Consider the following 23612-nt stretch of genomic DNA (forward strand, 5'->3'; position numbering starts at 1 on the left):
CATAAAGTAGATATAACTCTGATGAAAGTCCAAACCAAAATGTTATTTCTTCCTTGACCTCAGTTTCTTTGTTTTGAAGGTACTGAGTTATGCTTATTTTTCCCTCTGGGGAACAAGGAAGCTTGTAACCAAAGACACAAAAAATATGCAATATAATTAAATAATCTTGTTCTTTGTTTTGCAAGAGAGAAAAGATAATTTGTTTCTGCAAAAGCCATGCATATTTCATAGTGTACAAACCTGAAAGGAGCTCCCCTTATAGTAAAGTAGGGATCTGTTTAATTTAACTGGATTGTCTAGTTCCTTGTTTTTATGATATTTATGTCCTCTCTGCAATAGTGTTAAATAATTATCCATTCTCAAAAATACAAAATGAAAATTTATGACATGGAAAACCATTCCCAAGCTTACTTTTCTGCAGTTCGACTTCACTGGGTAGAGTATTATCAAAAGGTCCTAAGCTCAATGTTGAATAGCCATGTGTGAGAAGAGATAGCATGGCGTTATGAAAGAAATAAATATATTTGGATCTGTGTGCCATCTTAGCTCCTAATGTGTTTCCTTGGGTAATCTACTTTTCTTCAATGAAAAGTTTCCTTATTTGTAGGTGAAAGGTTTGAATGAGATTATCTCTGAGTTCTTCTCTAGTTTTAATCCTAAAATTTTAACAATAGGATCATTTCTGACCTTTGTTCTTAGAATCCAGACTGTTTACACTTATAAGTTGCTTTGTGAATATATCCCATTTCTCAGAACTTGCAAGATTCTTGGTCCAGTTGTCCCCCTCATTTATTCTAAGTGAATATTACCCCATAGATTCATTTTCACTTTTGATAGTGGAACATATTTCTCTTTATTTTTTATACCTGAAAGGAAGACAAGCCTTGTGTAAAAAAAAAGTAATATCAAAATCTGTTTCTTTGTGTTTCAGAATATAGGTTCTGATCTTTGCATGGTTAAAAAAAGATTTTCTTATAAATTTAACATGAATAATAACAAACATTAGTTTTATCTGCTTACTCTGCTATAAGTGCATGAGGATGACATGAATGTACAAACAAAGCAATCCTAAGGGACTCAGGGTTAACCAGCACTAATTAATCTTCCATGTAATCAACTTTGTTTGGTGCCCTCAGAGACCAGAGAATAAAATAATAATATCAAATACAGTACTCAACAATGGATAGACATGTAGTGAAGCAGTGCTTGGTAGTATCATTCCTCTCTGCATGTTATCAGAGGGATTCTTAGTCAAAAAGCAAGAGAGAAGTTATTGGGAATTCCCTGGACCAGGACAGATTTCAGAGGAATCTCAATCACTTATGTCCTACAGGATTTTGAGATATGTCATCATCTTCTATTGTAGTTTTTCTCCCTGACATCATGGTGCAATAATGAGTTCTTCAAGGATTTCTAACTCTTTCGTAGGGGTAGTGTCTCTACATTATCCACAGATCATGACCTTCTGTGCTTCTCATCTTCTATGATTATTTTTTATTTAAAAATTAAAATTAAAATAGAAAATTTAAAAAAGGAGCAAATCCCCTCCACTGTCATGTGCCCAGCAGAACTTAAGAGAGGATGCAAATAATATTAACAATAATTTTTCACTTCAAATAACTGTATATATTTTATTCAATATATTATATTCAAGAACTATTCTTCTTTATTTTCTTGTAGGTTTTCTTTTATTCTATGCTATGCACATTTTACTTTGTTAGTTATTTTTCTCCTTGTATTCCTCCCTGGCCCCCACAAGCAGCCTACAGTTAAGATTAGATACATATACATACATATATATGTATTTTTTTGAATATCTCATTACTAATGACATCTTAGATATATGTTTTACACTTCTAGATATAAAACACAGTTTTTTTTTTTAGTTCCTTGAAAGTAGTTTTGATATTGGCTCTTATATGTTAATTTTTTTATTGAGTTCTATTCTATTCTATTGAGTGTATACATATACCTACACAAACATGCATACTAATTTTCTCGTTTCCTATCTCTCCTAACTCTCCTATTTTACTGAATTAAGTAAACTTAAGGGAAAAGTTCCCTATTGCTTCAAAAATCAAATATTAAAATCTTTTCTTTGTATTTTATAATCTTTTATAATCCAGAACTTTATTTCTTTTTAGCTTGTTACTCCTATCCTGAATATTCTTCAGTTCAGCTATACCCTAGTAATTGTTTCTTTCAAACAACAAGCCTCCTGTGTTCCTATTCTATGTTTGTTCCTTTTCCTGGAATTATCCTTCCTTTTATTACACACTTTGGATATCTTATTCTATTGGGAATAGACTCTTCTTATGCTAAATCTGTTGCTTGCCTTATTGTTACTTAACTTTCTCACCTTTGCTCCAAGGACTCCTCTCATATTATCTCCCTCCTTTCCCTCCTTCTTTATTCCTTTCCAATTAATTTACACACCTTCTCCACTCCCTTTAATCTACATATTTTTAGAATACCTTGCCTTATTGTTTTCTCTCCCTCTCTTATTTCTTTATAGATTTTTTGAGGGTGTAATCTTCCAATCACACAAATGTATTATTTCTCTTTAACCCATTCCCAATGTGAGTTGGATTTCAGAACTACCAACCCTTCTTCCCCAACTAATTCGGGATGTTTGGTGAATTCTTTCAATGGCTATTTTACCTTCTAATTTTATGACATCTGGGCAGTTATCAGATGATTTCCTAAGTCCAATAATCCTTAGATTGTCTCTTCTTGTTCTTTTTCTTAGTTGCTTTCCTAAGTAGATATTTTACATTTTCTTTTTTTTTTTTAATTTTTCTTTTTGGTTTTGCTTTACTGATCCCTAATGTCTGAGTCATTTATTTTCATTTGTTTAGTTCTGATTTTTAGCGAATTATTTTCTTCAATTGCCATTTTAGTTCTTTTTGTATTTGGCCAATTGAATTTTTAGATGAGTTGTCTCATTCTGTGAATCTTTTTTTCCATTTCACAAATTCTGTTTTTCAGTGAATTGTTTTCATTTTCCATATCCATTTTTCAATAGTCAAATCTATTTTGTAAAGGGTTATATGCTTTTTCCATTTCACTAAATCTATTTTGTAAGGATTTTTCTTCAGATAATTTCTGTTTCCTTTTTCCAAATCCTTTTGCAAAATTTTCATTTCTTTTCCCCATTTTTCTTTTAGCTCTCTTTTCAGATCCTTTTTAATTTCTTCTAAGAGAGACTTCTAAGAGAGACCAATTTATATTACCCTTTGGGGCTTCATCTGGAGATGATCTGCTTTTAGTCTCCTCAAGGCTTGAAATCTGTTCTTCTCTTTTACCATAAAAACTATATATAGGCAGAGTTCTTTTTGCTTTTTTGCTCATTTTTTTAAAAAAAACTTGAGATCTGCTTTTAGGGCAAGGGAAATTGTTCAAGCTTCTTCTACAAGCAACAGCAGCTGTGCTGGGTCAGTGCTGAATGACTTCTGGTACTGGGTGGTGGTGGCTAGGTCCTGTGAAATTCTGGTGCTTTGGGGTTCACTATTTACCTTTTGTGTTTGTGCTGGATGTTTTATAACTTCTCTACTGATCTACTGGCTTGCAACCAGAGCAGAGTAGCCAACATTGCTGTAGATTCCTTCCTGTAGATTCTCCATTGCCCTGGAACTGTTCACTACCTGCACTGGTTTCTGTGCTCAGCCTGCTTGTGCTTGGCCCACCTCCTTCTGTGCCTGATTGAAACAGACCTTTTCTGGAGATCTTCAAAATTATCTTCTGCTGGTAATTTGTTACACTCCCTATATTTGTGGATTCTGTCAGTCCAGAACTAATTCAGAGGCTGGATTTGCTAGTTAGTCTGAGGGTTGTGGGAAGAGCTCAGAAAAAAGGTGTGTGTCCTCCTTGCCATCTTGGCTCCACCCCCTTAATTTTAATTTTTAATGAATTATTTTCTTTGGTTAGCTTTTAAACTTCCTTTTGCATTTGGCTAGTTGTACTTTTAATGGAGTTGTTTTGTTCAGTTAATTTTATTTTTCCATTTTGCCAATTTTTAAGGGGTTGTTTGCTTTGGTATATTTTTTTCCTTTCCACCAAATTTATTTTTTAAGAAGTTGTTTTCTTCAGTAAATTTCTGTTGCCTCATTTTCCAAGGTGTTGGCTTCCCTCCCCCAACTTTCATAATTTTGTATACCTTTTATTTCTTTCTCTCCTTTTCCTTCTATCTCTCTTATTTAATTTTAAAATATTTTTGAACTCTTCCAATAGAACTTTTGAGCTTAAGAATCATTCAAATTTTATATTGAAGCTTCATATGTAGACATTTTGCCATTGCTGTCCTCTCCTTCTGTGGTTGTGTTCTGACCTTCCACCCATAGCTTTCTATGGATGTTTTTGCTTTTTTTTTCCTTCTCATTTTAAAAAATGAGCTCTTCTCCTAGAATACAGGGGAGATAGTACCAACTTTTTGTTTTTTTAGGGGGACAGTAACCTCTTACTGATATTCTTGTGACATGGGCTGTTAATATTGCAGGCTTTCCTAAAGTGTTGGGTTACCCTGGCCTAGTCCCACCTGTTTTGCCAGGGTTTGGGATTTACAATTTGCTTTTTATGATTGGGTTAGAACTTTCATTGCTGGCCTGCTAGCCACTGGCCCTCTGAACCAGAATAGATGGTGAATGCTGCTGTACTTTGGCTAAGAATCTCCTGCTACATTCCCCATGCTATGCCTGTGCTGGGCCACATTCTCCCTTTTCCAATTGAGCCAGACCTTTCCTGAAGTCTTTCCAAGATATCTTAAGTTAGAAAATTATTTCACTCTGAATATTTCTGGATGGTGTTACTCCAAAATCCATTCAGAGGCTTGGTCTAGTATTATTGATTCTTAGGAAAGCTGTGGAGAGCTCAGGTAATGTCTTAATTTTTCTCATCCATCTTGGTTCTGCCCCTCCCAAGATTTATCTAAAATGTGATTAAAATATTTAGAACATGTTTAAATCTGGAGTTTATTGTGAAATATTATGTGAAATCTAACTTAATTTCTGTCAGACTGCTTTCTATTCTGTGCTCCTAATCCTCAATCATCTCCATGGAATTTTATGATCTTATGTTACTCTAATGATTTGCATTTGTATATTATATAAATAATCTATTCTATTGATTTAGTTTTTTCTAACTTTTACCCAGTATCAAGTATCAAGTGGTTTTGATGCTTACTTCCTTGAATTACAAGTGTTCATTCATATGCTTCTTTTCCAATGTTTTCATCATTTACCTTGAGATTTTGATTTTTTTGTTTTTCTAGATCAGTTTTATTATTGTTATTATTTTTAGGTTTTAAGGATAAAGGAATCTTTGTTTAATTTGATTACTATGAAACTAAGTATATTAATTTTGGAAATATTACATTATAATTACATTGGCATGACCCAAGCGTCACAATGAATATCATTCCAATTATTTAGTTCTATTTATTTTTGGGAAGAATATTTTGCAGATATATTCACAGTCTGAGTTTTGATGAGTAGACTTCAAATATGTCATACATTCTGTATATATTTTGAATAGAATTTTTCTTTGTATCTCTTCGTATTGTATCTTGTTAATGTAGAAAAAAGTTGGTAAATTTATGGGTTCCTTATATTTTCTCCCATTTTGTTCTTTAAGTAGATCATCATATCTGTAAAATATGTCAACTTTATTTCTATATTAGCTGATTATTCCCTCAATTTCTTTTCATTATATTGCTACAGTTAGAATTTTTAAAATTAAGTCAAATAACAGTAATAGTAATGGAAACCCTTGCTTTATATCTGACTTTTTGGAAAGTCTTTTTAGCATTTCTCCATTACATGTAATATTTCCTCTTGGTTTTAGATAAATACTATGTTTTATAGGAATAAATATTCCATTTATTCCTGTAACTTATAATTTTTTCTGCAGAAATGGATTTTGTATTTTCATAAAAGCATTTTTTCTGCCATAATCTTTTGATGTTTTTTATCTATATGATTTATTATATTTGTAGTTTTCCTAATGCACCAGTTCTTCAACCCTTTCTAAACAAAACCTTATCATGATTTAAGATCTTTTAAAAATTTATAAGGTATAATCAAGTTCTGTTTGGTCTTAATTATGCTTTTTTCTATTCTTTCTCCTTATTTTCATTTCCGTCTGCATGTCTATTCACAAAGCACTGTCAGGTTTCAATGTTCTCATTAAATGCCCAGCAATTTGCTATCCCTAATTCAGGGAACTGGGGTGTTTTCTCTTCACGATGAAATTTCCATGATTAAGGTATTTTAAGGACTGTTCCTAGGGTTTCTTGATCAGGACTGCTCTTGTTCTCCTTTGAATCTTCTCTTGTCGGAAAGCTACAAAGTCTGCCTTCTGTCTAAGGTTGTATTCATTATGGTGCTTCATGGATTTTTCTTCAGTGTTGGAATTTCCTTAATTAGTATGTTGCATCTTCTATCCCCTTTGCACTTTTTCTAGTCATGGGTATTCCTTGATCATGGTGCCATGTGGCCTTTCATTCCCTTTTGGGGCTTACCTAGTAAGGAAGTGGTTGCTTTCATCAATCTACTCCTGTAGTTTCCCTTATTAGGATATTGGATGGTTTCTCTATTCTCTGGGGAGTTTGTTTACTTCTGCCTCTACTTCTTCTTTGACAAGACTTTGTTTTCATAGTCTGTCATTTCTGTTTTTTCTTTCTTTGTTTCTTTTTTGTGCAGTCCTGAATGGGATGAATGATCCTAATTTTTTCATTTGTTTCTTAATCAGTGCTTGCTTTGGTGCTCCTTTGTTATTGCTGGAGAAAAAAAAAATAGAACTGCACTCCTGTTATCTACCATTTGGCCATTTCTCTAACTGACCTTTTCAATGGTAAACTGCTGGCCTTGTTTTAGTCCTCATCTTTCTTAACATCACTTCAGTATCTGACATAGGTGTCCATCTCCTCCTGTAAATACTAATTTTCCTGAGGTTTTCTCTTTCCTCCTCCTATATTAATTATGTGAAGTGTTTCTCAATCTCCTTTCTGATATTATCAACCAGTTTAGTTTAATTGAATGTTTTATTAATATTTTTATTAATGGGGTATATTTTAAATATTTTTGATTTGAACTAATTATATTCTCTAGTTGAATAATAAAACTAAATATATTGGTGGAAACTAGAGAATAATGGTGTTGGGTGGTTGTAAATCTTGAGAGTACCTCATATCTAAGTTAGCCTGTTAATTGGAGGGAGGTACCTCTAGATGCCTACACAGTGAATATACACTTATTCACAAATAGAATATAATAGAGTATGAGTCCTTCCACCTTGTGTTTAACTTATTAATGAGGTAAAAGACATTTATTCCCTTCTATGCTACAACTTAAGTCAGTTACAACTTAATGACAGTTTGTAGAGTGTATATATTCCTATAAGTGTGATATATATATGTAATGCCAGGAATCTAGTCAACTTTTCCCTCAAATAATTATATTAGAGAGAATAAATAAAGAATGGAATACTCAAAGCCTGGAAAATCATGAATATAGCCAAGAGACTTATTGGAGGAATCAATATATATGAATGAATGCCATTAATAACATTGTTTTATTATTGAACTCAAGAAAATAGTAAAATGTAATGGAAAAAAGCCTTTCCCCATTTTATAGGCTGTCAAATGCAAAAAAAAAAAATCTTTTTTTTTCCCCCGGGGGAGGGGGTGAATAGTTACTAACAAAATTCTTTTGTGGCCTTTATTCAGCTTTACCTTTTGGAAAAATGAACAGTAATTTGTTTCTCACAGGTTTGTAAAATATGGTACTAGAATTGAGTAGATCTGGAATAAAAGGAGAAGGAGTTATTTTTAAAAGAGTGAGAAAAATCCATAGATTGTTTCTGAGGGAAAAGCAGATGTGTCGGTAATAACTGAGGATGTAAGCAGAGTACCTCTCCTCTTCCCACTTTTTAGCTTTTGTGTGTGTGTTGTTTCTATTTTAACTTTAGTGCAGCAAAATTTGGCTTTCTTTTTTTCCACTGGTGTTTAGCATAGTACCTGGAACATAACAGGCATTCAAAAATGCATATTGACTATTAAGTAGGGGGCTAAAAAATCTTTGATATTAGGGATTTTATAAATAGTTGTTCCTAAATATTCATTGAATTTTAGAGAAATGAAGTATGGGATTGAGGTGTTTGAGCGCAAGTGAAATTCTTAGAAAGAGAGATGGAATAAGGAGTAGAAATTCCCAATTAATGATAATTTCTGGATTGGAGAGAAAAGAAACTCTGAAATTTTGGTCTGTGATTAAGGGGACATTAGTAAGAGAAAAAATTGAGTCATAGGAGCCAGAACAGAGAATCCAAAGATAGTCAGATTTTCTTTTTACTAATATTGCTCCTGAACATCAATTGCCTCATAGCTTTGAAATCAATACAATCCTTTTCAATGTGTCTCTAAAAGCTTGTATTACTTGTTTATTCCTCAGGGTATAAATAAACGGATTCATTACTAGTGCCACTGAGGTTGCAAGTAATGACACTACCTTATTCAAAGCCACTCCATCTTTTTCAGAAGGTTTAATATAGATAAAGATGCAAGTTCCATAAGTCATGGAGACAACAATCAAGTGGGAGGAACAAGTGGAAAAGGCTTTTTTTCTTTGCTCAGCTGAGGGGAATCTCAGAATAGTCCTGACAATATAGGCATAAGATAGAACCACCAATACTAAGGTGATGATGAGGGTGAATACAGCAAAGGCTAAAATCATCCTTTCTAGGAATTGTGTATCAGAGCATGTGATCTCCAATAATGGTGATATATCACAGACAAAATGGTCAATGATATTGGAATCACAAAATTCTAGTTGAAGAGCCATACCGAATGGTGGAAGCAAGATCATCAACCCAGACACCCAACAACCCAGGAGGAGCTGGTTACAGACTCTGTTGTTTATGATGGCTGCATAGTGCAGGGGTTTGCAGATAGCTACATAACGGTCATAAGACATTGCTGCCAAGAGAAAAAACTCTGAGGCCCCAAAGAGGATACCAAAAAATAACTGAGTGAAACATTCATTATAGGTCACAGTATAGTCCCCAGTTGACATGTTATACAGGAATTTGGGAATACAGACAGTTGTAAATGAAAATTCTAAGAAGGAAAAGTTCCTAAGGAAAAAATACATGGGATTTTTAAGGTGCAGATCCACTGAAGTGAGGGTGATGATGGTCAAGTTCCCAGTTACACTCAGGATATAGGCCAGAAACAGAAAGATCAAAAGCAGAACCTTCAGCTGTGGATCATGTGTCAATCCCCGAAGAATGAATAAAGTTATTCCTGTGTGGTTTCTCATTTCTGAATTCTGTCTTTTGATGGGATGGGGAAAGAGAGAGAGAGACAGAGAGACAGACAGAGAGACAGAGAGAGACAGGAAGACAGAGAGACAGAGACAGAGACAAAAAGACAGAGCGAAAGCGGTAGAGACAGAATGAGAGATCAAGAGTGAGAGAGATGACCATAAAATGTCAGTAATACATACAGTCTGGATATAAATGCTTAGATATTATTCTTGGATAATTTTTTCTTTCACTGACTTAATAAAAAGCATGTCAGCATTGTATTATTCCTCAATGACTTTGAGCTTTGTATTAGGTACTGAGCATAGCATTTTTGTAAAGATTTATGTTCTCAATCTTCTCTGCCTTCTTCTTCTGAGTTTCTTGCTTCTACCTTATTTCTTCCATTATTAACTTCAATTCATTTTATCTGTAAAGGTTTGTCTGTAAAGGTCACTTTTGTCTTTTCACCGTGGTCAGTTTCAGATAACCTAGAAAAAAAAGCAAGATGAATACAGTGAACATCTATAATAGCGTTCACATAGCAAGTTTTCTGCCATTTCCCAACTGTCAGACACTCAATTTGAAATCACTTTCTTGTGATCACAGAAAATATCACTGATCTTTTAGCATATATGCTATCTGTCTTTCTATCTGTGACCTTCTTTAGGTATCTATTCAGTAATGATATCATTGGCTCAAAGACTATGAATAGTGACAAAACTTGTCACTTTTCTCAGAAAATTTCAAATTAATTTATGGATAATTTTGACTAATCCTTACTTCCAACAATCATTTTCAGTGGGTACAGAGTGAAGTCAGGAAGTTGGTTGAGTTCTTCCAGTTTTCCTCACAAACCACATGAAAGTAAGCCTCTGAACAGATTCTGGACAAATAGAACTTACAAAGAGATGGAATGAAAGAATTTTTCAGCTTCCAAAATATCTTGGAAGGACTCAGGAAAGGTCAGTCTCACTAGAGTGAAAGGTAAATGCAGAGTGGCTTAGACAGTGTCTAGGCAAGTCAGAGGGAGGGTCCTAATCATAGCATGGACCGGCAACTGAGAATCCTTGATCATGGTTCAATAAATCTGCAGAATAGCAGATCAGTGAAGAAGCCTCTGGTGCCATCACAAAAGGCAAAGTGCCAATCCTGGAAACGAGGCAACAACAGGGGGGACTAGAATGGATATCTCCAGTGCTGTGAGCAAGTCACCAAACACAAGGAGCCATATTCTGGAGGGCAAAAGAGCTTGGATTACATGCAAGAATCAACTATCCCACAGGACTGAGAATAATAATCTTTCAGGAGAGAAGATGGCTCTTCAATGAAGTAAGGGATTTTCAGTTACTTCTGATAAAAAGACTAGTATTAAACAGAAAATGTGATCTTCAAATATAGGACTCAAATAAATAGGAATGAAAAAAACAAGCAAACAAATGTAATCTAAATGTTAAACTGTTTACATCCCTACAAGGGAAGATGATATTTGTAACTTTTGAGAACTATATCTTTTATTAGGGCAGTTAGAAGGAGTATGCATGGATAGAGGGTGTGGGTATAAGTTGCCTTTAGTGGAAGGGGCTCCTCTTTAACTTTACACCACCTCTGGGCTCTTTTCTCTGTTATAAAATCAAGCTCCTATATAATCAGACTACATATTTATATTGCTTTAGATCATTGTATCTTGTCATTGAGCAGGTTGTATCCCCCTAAGATGTCAGAACTTGAAACAGAGTATCACTGATATCTTATCTGTGCATAGTTTAACTGTGATTAACAAGGCAATGGGGAAAGGGAGGTAATGAAAGGACAAATCAGATTCTCTCTCTGAGAAGCAATAAATGATGAGATTGAACTCTTTGTGGAACACAGCAGTTCCCACCAGCCCCAGGAATCACTTATCCCCATCCCTATATCCTTTAAATGCATAGAGCTAATGGAGTTAAAGTCCATTGAGCATCACTACCTGAAGCCACTCTCATCTCACTGAGTCTATCATTCGCTATTCTGCATCCATACTCATGGCTGCCATATCTAATATCTAAAAGCACTGATCTCTTAGTTCCATTATATTATTTCTGATCACCTACTTCATCAAGACACTACCTTACATTTCCAGATTAATAAATACACTTAGAGGAAATCAATCCTCCCGGTCCATAATGGGAAGTAGAACTATTAAGGTGTCTGGTACAATTTTTTTTTAATAGGAAAGGGTGGGAGTGGAGCAGACACAGTGCAACCATAGGTACTAATGTGAAAGCAGGGAGGAAATATTCCCATAGAAAGGTAGATAATCAACAGCTTTGGAAATTAGGTTATTGGGTGTTGGGGGAGGGAAGAATACTTAGCAGAGAAGGACAGTGTTAATAGGACTGAGGAAGTAGATGAGCAGCATGTTGCTTGAGGAGCACAAAGTGATGTTTGGGGGTAGAAATTGTGATGGGAGGATACATAATTTCCTAGAGAGGAGGCATCCACAGCCAGGGAGATAGTACACATATTCCCTCCACATCATCCCAGATGAACACATCTAAGGGCACAATTTCATTTACCCTCAGCCATTCATTTTAAGTAAGCCTCTGCTCAGAAACCATTTCTTCACTCTCAATTGTATTCACAAGGCCTCCATAACCACTTGCCACCTTTGTTCCAACTTGTATTGGAAGTGAAAAAAATTACTCTTTTCTGAAAAACATAACATCATTTCCCTAGAGCCCCAAACCTTTAGCCTTAACTGATCCTCAGATCTTTTGCTTCTTTTGTATTTGCCATAATTTTTTGATCGTGAACCAACTTTTCTGCATATTCCTTTCTTACCTTAGAGCCAGCTGGTGTCTCTGCATAGAGGGGTGTTTCAGGAGTCAGAAGAGCTGAGATTAAATCCAAAACCACCTCTTTTCAGCTGTGTGACCCTGGAAAAGTCCCTTAACATCTGCTTGCTTGACAAAAGGATCCATTAGGGAAAGAAATGATGAAATCATTCCAGTTTCTTTTACAAGACAGGATGGTCTATTGGTCCTGAAGAGCTGGACAAGACTGAATGGCAACTTTATTTTCTTACCTCATTGACTGCTCTTTTCTACTTCCTGGATGTTTTTTGGTCATTTTATTTGTGACACCTTTCAAAGAAGAGATGGGAAAATTTAGCTTAAGGAAATTTCAATTACAGTAGGTTGTCATTAGAGTTTTTCTAACTGGCCCTTAATGCTTTCTCTTGGTTTCTAATGCTTTTCACCCTTTAATCTTATTTACAACTCCAACTACACCTTGGAACTTGAATCCCTTTTTAATTGCTTCTTTCTGAAATGAAATAACAAGACCTAATACAGGAATCCATAGTAAACAATGAATAGCTGAGAATGTGTTTTTCCAAAGAAGAGCTGTGTGACCCTGGGCAAGTCACTTAACCCCAATTGCCTTGGGGGGAAAAAAGAAATTATCTATTCCCTTATGTAGAGGTAGCAGCTTGTATGTAGTGACAAGGTTTCTGATGGGATTCCCTTTCTATTTCAGGATCATTATTCTGACCATTGCATATCCTAGCATACTTTCAGACAGGAACAACTCATGTACCACATCACAGAGGTGCATCTCAATGCGGAATGTTGGAGGGTGTGTGGGAAAAAAGAGACACCAATACATTGTTGGCGGAATTGTGAATACATCCAGCCATTCTGTAGAGCAATTTGGAACTATGCTCAAAAAGATATCAAACTGTGCATACCCTTTGATCCAGCAGTGTTACTACTGGGCTTATATCCCAAAGAGATTTTAAAGAAGGGAAAGGGAACTGTATGTGCAAGAATGTTTGTGGCAACCCTCTTTGTAGTGGCCAGAAACTGGAAACTGAGTGTCTGCCCATCAATTGGAGAATAATTGAATAAATTTTGGTATATTAATATTATGGAATATAATTGTTTGGTAAGAAATGACCAACAGGATGATTTCAGAAAGGCCTGGAGAGACTTACATGAACTGATGATGAGCGAAATGAGCAGGACCAGGAGATCATTATATACTTCAACAACAATACTATATGATGATCAATTCTGATGGATGTGGCCATCTTCAGCAATGAGATGAACCAAATCAGTTCCAATAGAGCAGTAATAAATTGCACTAGCTACACCTAGGAAAAGAACTCTGGGAGATGACTATGAACCACTACGTAGAATTCCCAATCCCTATATTTTTGTCCACCTGCATTTTTGATTTCCTTCACAGGCTAATTGTATACTATTTAAAAGTCTGATTCTTTTTGTACAGCAAAATAACTATTTGGATATGTATACTTATATTATATTTAATTTATACTTTAACATATTTAACATGTATTGGTCAATCTGCCATCTGGGGGAGGTGATAGGGGGAAGGAGAGGAAAAATTGGAACAAAAGGTTTGGCAATTGTCAATGCTGTAAAATTACCCATGCATATAACTTGTAAATAAAAAGCTATAATAATTTAAAAAAAAGAAAAGAGGTGCATCTCAATGAGATATTCATAGTTCAGCATCACCTATTGCCAGTGATACCTTGCATCTTTCTAGATGTCATCTCAGTCTGCTGACACATCCCTGTGTTCTAAGGTTAAAGGATAGGTAATTAAACTACTTTGAGCAGGATATGGTCAAAATAGTTTTTTTTATACCAATCACTAGCTAATTGTATTTAGTAGTTACACAAATGTTTTCCATCTGCATTCATTTTTTTGTCCATGCTCTCCTGGTTGAGGTTTCCTAAGAATATTCAATTGGTTTTAAGAATGGATTTTTATTTGGTTGCTGTAAAATATTCCCTACAATCACCCTTAAGGGAAATTCTTCTTCCTGGATCTTGAGAAGTGAGGATGCTGCAATCAGAATCATCATTTTCTCAGTGCAGAATCTTGTGTTGCACACAGCATTAAAGACAAGGAACAATGATTTTAGTTTCTTGGATACATGCTTATTGGAGAATCAATTTTTCCTTTGTTTAGGTTTTATAGAAAAAATTTCATATAAAGTGAATTCTTAAGCTAGAATTGTGGCCTTATAGGAACTTGTCTCTGAATTTTTCTTCCTCAGAATCTCCCTCCCCTGACACCTATGGACCATTTTGCCACCTTAATTCCTTCTGCCCTCTGAAGTATTACTCTTCCTTCAACAGTAACTTACACAGTCAAGCTTGAAAAATTGCCCTTTCATATGTCAATTTTCTTAGGGTTTCTTTCATTTTCAGTAAGGAAACTTTCATTCAAAGAAAAGATCTATAAAAAGGAGGCTCAAGCAATATGTAGTACATGGTAAAAAAACAAAGTTCCCTGTCCCTGGGATCACACAGATAACTCACCTATATATGGAGTTCTGATTCTGACTCCACTTCCATTAATGGGCAGAAGTCAATGATCATGTAATTCAGAAGATTTCAGAAAGAGGCACTGGGTTTCATTCTGAACATGGGTCTTGTCACATTTTTAAAATAAACTTTCTGATTTCTGTGTTCCTATTTAGGAAGTCAGCCACATGTATTCTATTCCCATAGCTTAAAAAAAGAAAAAAATAGTAATATGAAAAAACATTTCTTACTTACCTTTCTACTCATACTTTAGGTCCTAGTGAGCAGTTTCAGCCTAAAAGTCTCTGGAAAGATTCAAAGCTAAGTATTAAGCAATTAGTAGAAAAGCATATAATCATTTTTGGCCACATTATCTCACAAATCCATGACCTCATACTAATACATAGAATAGAGTTTTCCTAGGTTCCCATCTTCTAGAATATATCAATTCTTTCTTTCTCATCATAGCTTTAAAATGATGCAGCATTAAGCATGTCCTTTTTAAATGAAGGAAATATGTTAATATGCTGCTTGTGTGCTACTGGCTGAAAAAAAAAGACAGAACCCTTTGGAAGATCTCTCAGGTTCTCCCTTTGTTTGGATCCCCTAATCTCACCTGTCTGGGCAGGATGTACATTTATACACTAAAGTAGTGGCTATCTGTTTCATTTATCTAATGAACTGCAGGTTCCTGGGGATCAAAAGAGTTCACAAGGAAAAGGCCCCTTGGGGAACCGAAGTTCAAAAGTCACTAATGAATATCTATTGTAATCAACTTGGGCAAAAGACTTAAAACAGGCAGTTGTGGAGTCAGTACCCATAGAGAATGGAAGAAGTAGAAATAGCTTGGAGACAGGCAGTGAGACAGGTGATGAAAGGAAGAGTGACATCTCATTGCTCCTCCCCACATTGTCTAAGATTGTGATCTCCAAAATTATTGAATCTTCCACTTTCTCTTCCATAAGTTAAAAAATGGGTATGTCTTCCAAATACACATCCACATTTATATATTATGAAATGTACTATTTTATTAATGTATTAGGTAATCAATTAGTCAATTTGCATTAATTAAATGCTTAGTGTATGTCAGGCAGTAGGCTGACTGTTGGAGTTAAAAAAGAGAACAAAAACATCATCTCTGTTCTAATCTACATTTTGATGGAGGAGACAACATGTAAATAATTCCACATATAACATATAAGTAGAGGAGATGGAAAGCAAATTAAGAGGTAAGGCATTATTTGGATAGAGAAGTTGACATAGGACCAGAAAAGGCTTCTTGCTGAAGGTGAGGTTTGAACTTTATATGGGGAAGCTAAGAGATGGATGTCAAGAGAGCACTATGTTCCAGACTAGGGGGAATACCAGTGCAAAGTCACAGAATTGCAAGATGGATAACATTGAAATTCTACCTTCTAACTGTCCTAATCATGAAAAAGCTTTTATGAGTTATAAATACTATCTTCCCATGTAGGAATGAAAATTTTTTTAACCTTATCAATTTCCTTATGATGTTCCTTTCCTAAAATGTTGTATTCTAGAATTTGTTAAATTCTTATATTTGAAAGTCAATCTTCCATTCATTATTTTATTTTTTCCAATTACATATAAAGGTAGTTTTCAAGATTTATTTTTGTAAGATTTTGAGTTCCAGTTTTTTTCTTCTTCCTTCCCTTACTGTCCCCAGTTTCAAGACAGGAAAAAAATGTGATATTGGTTATACATGTAAAATCATAGTAACCATATTTCCATAGTATTCATGTTCTGAAATTAAAATCAGAACATAAGGGAAAAAACTATGAGAAAGAAAAACTAGATGGCTCAGTGAATAGATTACAAGCCCTGCAATCAAGAGTATTTGAGTTCAAATCAGCCTCAGACACTTAATATTTATTAGCTGTGTGATCCTGGGCAAGTTACTTAAACCAAACTGCCTTGCAAAAAATAAATAAATGACTAAAATAATTTTAAAAATAAGAGAAGGGTTCTGAGAAGATGGGTGAGTAGGTCAGAAAATTTCAAGCTTTCCAGATTTCCCCTACAAACAGAACACATTTGTGCCTCAAAGTGAACTTAGATTGGTAAAAAAAATAAAGCGCTGGGCTAGAACAGGGTTCCTGTTGAGACAAGTTAATGGAATTGGAGATCTGAGTTCTGGAAGACTGAGGGAAACTGCTAATTAGAAACACCAGCCCCAGGTGGCTTACTAAGATATGACCCAGGCTGAGAAGAAATCAGTACATGCAGTGAGTGCAAAAACAGTGCATCATGGACATTTCTGGCTGCAGGCATTTGCAGGAGTATGGAGCTTTTTTTGGTCTGGGGTTCCAGGTTGGAGGGGAGAGCTGAATTGAAGCTAATGGCATCATATCCCCAAACCAATGATTAGAAGTGCTTACACTAATAGTTTTCATTAAAAAATGAATAGGCAAAAAAAAAAAAAAAACCAAAAACAAAACCTAAGCATAGAAACTTACGATAGGAATAGGGAAGACCAAGGTTCTTTAGAGAAAAAAAGTGAGGTAAAAAAAGCCTCTTTTCCCTCAAAGAGTAACATTAAATGCTTACTTGCTTAAAATGAATTTATGGAAGAACTCAAAAAAGACTTTACAAATCAATTGAAAGAGTGTGAGTAAATAATAAAATAAAATAAATAGATGGATAGATAAATAAGAACCATTCAAGACAAACAAGAAAATTATGAAAAAAGTTAGTCAACTAGAAAAGGAGATATAGAGTCTTAGAGAAGAAAATAATTATTTGAAAAATTAGAATTGGGCAAGGGAAAGTCAGTGAAGACATAAGAGATCAAGAAATAACAAAAAAAATATAGAATGAAAACATATAGCAGAATATGAAACATCCTACAAGAAAAACAACAGATCTGGAAAACAGATCAAGAGAAAATATAAGAATAATTGGACTAATAATGCTGTTACCAAAAAAGAGCTCTTTATACAATAAGGCAAGAAATAATCCACTAAAATTGTCTGGAGTGCTAGAATAGGAGGAAAAAGTAAAAACAGAAAAAATCCTTGATCGCAACCTCAAAGAGATCCTACGAGGAAAACACAAAGGTATATTATTGCCAAATTTCAAAAAATTTTCTAGATCAAAGAGAACATTTTGTAAGAAACAAACAAAATTCAAATATGTTTTAGCTACAATTAGAATTTCATTGGATTTATCAGCAGCCACAAGGTCCTGGAATAATATATATCATCAATCTAGCAAAATGATTCTCAATACTGAATGAAAAAAAGTGAACATTCAATGAACTTGCAGAATTTCAGGATTTTGCCTCAACCAAACCCAAATTTATAGAAAATTTAACATGTAAGACCTAATATCAAAAATTAATTTCAAGAATCTCAACATGTACAGATTGTTTGTTTTTTTTTACATGGCAATATTTACTATATGTTTAAGATTGACATCAAGAATTGTGTAGCCCAAAAGGATTGGGCAGAATTGAGTATGATTTGATTCTAAAAAGCAAAACTATTTAGAAAAAGGTAAAAATAGTAATTATGTTATACAAATGAAGTATAGAGGAAGAACAAAAAAGGTTTTTTGGGAGGAGGAGGACTTGTAGTTGTGAAAACCTATAGGGAATACACACACACACACACACACACAAACACACCCACACACCATGAAGGAGATAGCATCCTCTAAAATATACAAAGAGTTGTAGAGGGAATAGGATAAGTTAGGGTAGAGTTAAGGTTGTGGGACAAAGTCTTAGATTGATGGTCAGGTGATAAAAGATAAGGTTGGGTAGAGAAGAATGTATAGAGTTATGATAGTGGGACAGATATATACAGTAATGTAATATTTAAAAAAAATTTGACTTGGTTTTATTTTTCAGCTTAATTTTTTTTCCTGTGAGATATTCCATATTGTGTTCTATCTTTATTTTGGTTTTGTTTTATTATTTCTCAATTTCTCAAAAAGTCATTAATTTCTATTTGCTCAACTCTAATTTTATGACTTTTTTCTTCCATGTACTTTTAAACCTCTTTTTCTATTAGTCCAATTATACTTTGAATGATTTTTTCCCCAATGAATTCCCTCCTCGAATTTGATCTATTTTTAAAGTAGTTTTCATCTTCAGTGAATTTTTTTTTTTGCTTCTCTTTCCATTTGGACAATTCTCTCTTTAAAATATTTTTCTCCTCATTGACTTTTTATACTTCCATTACTATTTGCTCTAATCTTTTTTTTTTCCTGATACAATTGAGGTTAAGTGACTTGCCTAGAATCACACAGGTAGCAAGTATTAAGTATTTGAGACCAGAGTTGAACTCAAGTTCTCCTGACTTCAGAGTCAGTGCTCTATCCAAGGCACCACCTAGCTGTCCCCCTTAGTCTGTATTTTCTTCAGGTGTGTGTGTGTGTGTGTGTGTGTGTGTGTGTGTGTGTGTATCTTATCAAGCTTTTGACTTTTTTTTTCATGATTTTGTTGTACCACTCTCATTTCTCTTCTCTATTTTTCTTCTACTTCACTTACTTGATTTTCAAAATCTTTCTTTCTTTCTTTTTTTTTTTTTTTTTTACTTTTTCATGGCCTGAGGCCAATTCATAATTTTCCCGGGGGCTTTGGATGTTGGAACTTTGACTTTGTTATTTTCTGAGTGTGTGCTTTGATCTTCTTTGTCATAACAGGTAAATTCCTATGATCAGAATCTTTTCCTGTTGTTTGCCCATTTCCCCAGTCTCTTACTTGGCTTTTTATCGTTAAAATCTGGTTCTGCTTCTAGAGTAGAGGGTTCACTGTCCAAGAGTTTTCAAAGAGACTTCTAATGATGTGTAACTTTTCAGTTCTTCCAACTTGGGATTATTTTAAGGAGAGGTATGTTTACTCTTGTCCTGGTCTGAGGTTTTATCTGTGAGTGACCAAAAAACTTATGCTTTCTGGAATTGTGAAAAACTCTGCTTGATCTGAGTTAGCCCTGTAATATTATGTAAAATCACCAACAAAATGTATCCTTTGATTTACAAACCCAAATGGTCTTGCATCCTCTCAGAGCAAAATAAGCTTTCTTGGAGGAAATCATGATCTCTAGCAAGATTTCACATCCACTCCAGACTTCTTTTAGACTCATGAGTAAAATGGGTCTTCAGAAAATGTCTTTTTGCAGATCACTTCTCTCTTGAAAATGATATGCCAGCCAAGAGAGTCCCTCTTGGTGTTTTCTTTAACAATAAAGCTTTTTACCATAGCCTTTGGATTTAAAGAAATCCCTTCCCCAAGAACTCATGCCTTGGATAGTTAACCCTCACCTATTCCTAGCTCACCTCTTCTTCGATACTCTCAGCCCTCATCACACTCATTTTCCATTTTCTTGCCACTACAAAAAGGGCTGTCACAAACATTTTTGTACATATGGGTCCCTTTACTTCCTTTAAGATCTCCTTGGCATATAGGTCCAGTAGAAACACTGCTGGGTTAAAGGGTATGTGCAGTTTGATAACTTTTTGAAAACAGTTCCAAATTGCTCTCCAGAATGGTTGGATCCGTTCACAACTCCACCAACAAAGTATTTGTCCCAGTTTTCCCACATCCCCTCCAATATTCATCCTTGCCTTTTCCCTGTCATTTTGGCCAATCTGAGAGATATATAGTGGTATCTCAGAGTTGTCTGAATTTGCATTCCTCTGATCAATAGTGAGTTAGAGCACCTTCTCATATGATTAGAAATAGTTTTAATTTCTTCAACTGAAAATTATCTATTTATATCCTTTGATCATTTATTCACTGGAGAATGGCTTGGGTTCTTATAAGTTTGAGTCAATTCTCTATATATTTTAGAAATGAGACCTTTATCAGAGCCCTTAAATGTAAAAATGATTACCCAATTTATTGATTCCCTTCTGATCTTGTCTGTATTAGTTTTGTTTGTACAAAACCTTTTAAACTTATATAATCAAAATTATCTATTTGGTATTCAATTATGAGTTCCAGTTCTTTGGACACAAATTCCTTCCTTCTTCACAGATCTGAGCGGTAAACTGTCCCATGTTCTTTTAATTTGCTTATGTTGTCACTCTTTATGTCTAAATCATGAACCCATTTAGATTCTATCTTGGTATGTGGTATTAGTTGTGGGTCGACCCTAATATCTTCTATACTAGTTTCCAACTTTCCCAGCAGTTTTTGTCAATTAGTGAGGTTTTTTTTTTTTTTTTTTTGCTGAGGCAATTGGGGTTAAGTGACTTGATCAGGGTCACACAGCCAGGAAGTGTTAAGTGTCTGAGACCAGATTTGAACTCAGGTTCTCCTGACTTCAGGACTGGTGTTCTATCTACTGCACCACCTAGCTGCCCCTAAATAATGAGTTCTTATCCCCAAAACTGGGGTCTTTAGATTTTTCAAACACTAAATTGCTATAGTTATTTCCTATTTGTTCCTATTATCTTAACCTAAAGGCAAATTGTAAACCGCTGAGTCCCCAGAAGAATATCAGACCTACCTTCCATTACCTGGCACTGGAAATCAATCAGTAGAACTGCCCCAGGACAAATTAAAGCCCTTCTTTGCATTGAATAGACCTTAAGCTTTAAAAAAATTAATACAAAACCAAAAAGAACTTTTGCCATAGACGGCTTGTATGGAGAAAGAGAAGAACCGACCTTAAATCCTAAGGTTTCTAAAGGCAAAGCAACTCCAGATGACCCCTCAAAGGGAGCATGAGCTGGTCCCCATTTCAGAAGGCTTACTCAGAAGATTGCATAAAGAATCTTAAAAGAGATTTACAAGAAAAATGGGGAAATGAACTGGGATCATTGCAAGAAGGAATGGAAAAAGCATATAATGCCCTAAAAAAAGAGATAAGAAAAAGATACCAATTCACTGAAAAACAAAATTTGTGAAATGGAAAAAGCATTCAGTGAACCAAAAAATTTAATTGGCCAATTACAAAGGAGCTAAAAAAGGTAACTGAAGAAAATAATACACTAAAAATCAGAATTGAATAAATGGAAGTGAATGATTCAATAAGATTTCAAGAATCAGTCAAAAAAAACCAAAAAGAAAAAAATAGAAAATAATATGAAATATGTTCTATGAACATCAACTGACCTGGAAAATAGATCTAGGAGAGACAATGTAAGGATTGTTGGACTTCCTGAAAACCATGATGAAAAAAAGAACCTAGACATTATCTTACAAAAAAAAAATCACAAAAGAAAACTGCCCTGATATTTTAGACTCATAAGGTAAAATAGCCACCAAAAGAATTCACTGATCACCTCCCAAAAGAGACTCTAAAATTAAATCCCCAAGTAATATTGTGGCTAAATTTCAGAACTATCAACCAAGAAAAAGATATTGCAAGCAGCTAGAAAGAAAAAAATTAAGCACTTTGAAGAGCCATAATTAGGATTACCCAGGACCTAGCAGCTTCCACTTTAAAGGATCAAAGGGCCTGGAATTCCCAAAAGGCAAAGGAACTTGGATTATAGCCAAAAATAAGGTATCCAGCTAAAATGAGCATTTTCTTTCAGGGAAGAATATGAACATTCAATGATATAGGTAAATTTCACCTATTTCTAATGAAAAGACCAGAATCAAACAAAAAGTTTGATCTCCAAACACAGAATTCAAGAGAAACATAAAAAGATAAAAAGGAACAAACTCTTGAGTGCTATATTTCTGTTATGGGTATACTTAGAGATTGCAGGTATAATTTGATTTTATTATGGTAATATGAAAAAGAAATTAGAGGTGGAAAGGGGATCATACCAGGAAAAGAGGAAAAAGGAATTAAAATAAGAGAAGTTTCATCTCATGAAGAGGCAACCCCCCCCCAACCCTATTATAATTGAGGGAAAGAAGGAAGGAGGATGAGCATTATGTGAATCTTACTTTCATAAGATTTGGCTCTAAGAGAGAATATCAGACATATTTGGTTTCACAGAGAAACTTGTTTCACCTTATAGAGAAATGGGAGGGAAAGGGGGAAAAGAAAGGGAAAGACTAATAGCAGGGAAAACACAAGTATTAGGGGGAAGGGGTAAAAAAGGGGGAGGGACTCTAAAGGGGGAGAACTATTTGAGGGAGGTGGTCATCAAAGCAAAATACTGGGGAGAAGGGAAGGGGGAAAGGAAAGAAAAAAGCATAACATGGTAAATAAGATGGCAGGAAATACAGAATTAATTATTTTAACTGTGAATGTGAATAAAATGAACTTTCCCATTAAACAGAAGTAGATAGCAGACTGGATTAAAAGCCAGAACTCTACAATATGTTATTTATAAGAAACACATTTAAAGCACAATGATACATACAGAGTGAAGGTAAAGGACTGGAGAAGAATCTAATTTGCTTCAGGTGAAGTAAAAAAGGAGGAGTGGCAATCTTGATTTCAGATCAACCAAAAGCAAAGATAGATCTAATTAAAAGAGATAAGGAAGGAAACTATATTTTACTAAAGGGTACCTTAGATAATGAAGGAATATCAATACTAAACATATATGCACCAAGTGGTATAGGATCCAAATTCCTAGAGAAGAAGTTAAGAGAGCTGCAAGAAGAAATAGACAGCAAAACTATAATAGTGAGGGATCTCAACCTTGCTTTCTCAGAATTAGATAAATCTAACCACATAATAAATAAGAAAGAAGTTAAGGAGAGAAAGAAAATGTTAGAAAAGTTAGGTATGATAGATTTTTGGAGAAAATTGAAGGGAGACAGAAAGGTGTTTACTTTTTTCTCAGCAGTTCATGGAACTTATATAAAAATTGACCATATGTTAGGGCATAAAAACTTCAAAATCAATTGCAGAAAGGCAGTAATAGTAAATGCATTTTTTTTCAGATTATGATGCAATAAAAATCACATACAATAAAAGGCCAGGAGAAAACAGACCAAAAGTTAATTGGAAATTAATAATCTAATCCTAAAAAGTGAATGGATGAAATAGCAACCATAGACACAATTAATAATTTTATCCAAGAGAACGAGAATAATGAGACAATATACCAAAATTTGAGA

The 23612-nt window shown here is 34.5% G+C and overlaps 1 protein-coding gene across 1 annotated transcript; it reads right to left on the reverse strand.

The window, feature by feature from the left end:
- Positions 1-8363: 8363 nt before the first annotated feature.
- Positions 8364-9311, reverse strand: LOC100914751 (olfactory receptor 6C2-like). The gene has a single exon (XM_003772384.2). It carries the CDS (start codon positions 9309-9311, stop codon positions 8373-8375), a length of 939 nt encoding a protein of 312 aa, XP_003772432.1. The 3' UTR covers positions 8364-8372.
- Between the last annotated feature and the right edge of the window lie 14301 nt (positions 9312-23612).

The sequence above is a fragment of the Sarcophilus harrisii genome, chromosome 5 (genome assembly GCF_902635505.1).
Source record: "Sarcophilus harrisii chromosome 5, mSarHar1.11, whole genome shotgun sequence".
Classification (NCBI taxonomy): Eukaryota; Metazoa; Chordata; class Mammalia; order Dasyuromorphia; family Dasyuridae; genus Sarcophilus; species Sarcophilus harrisii.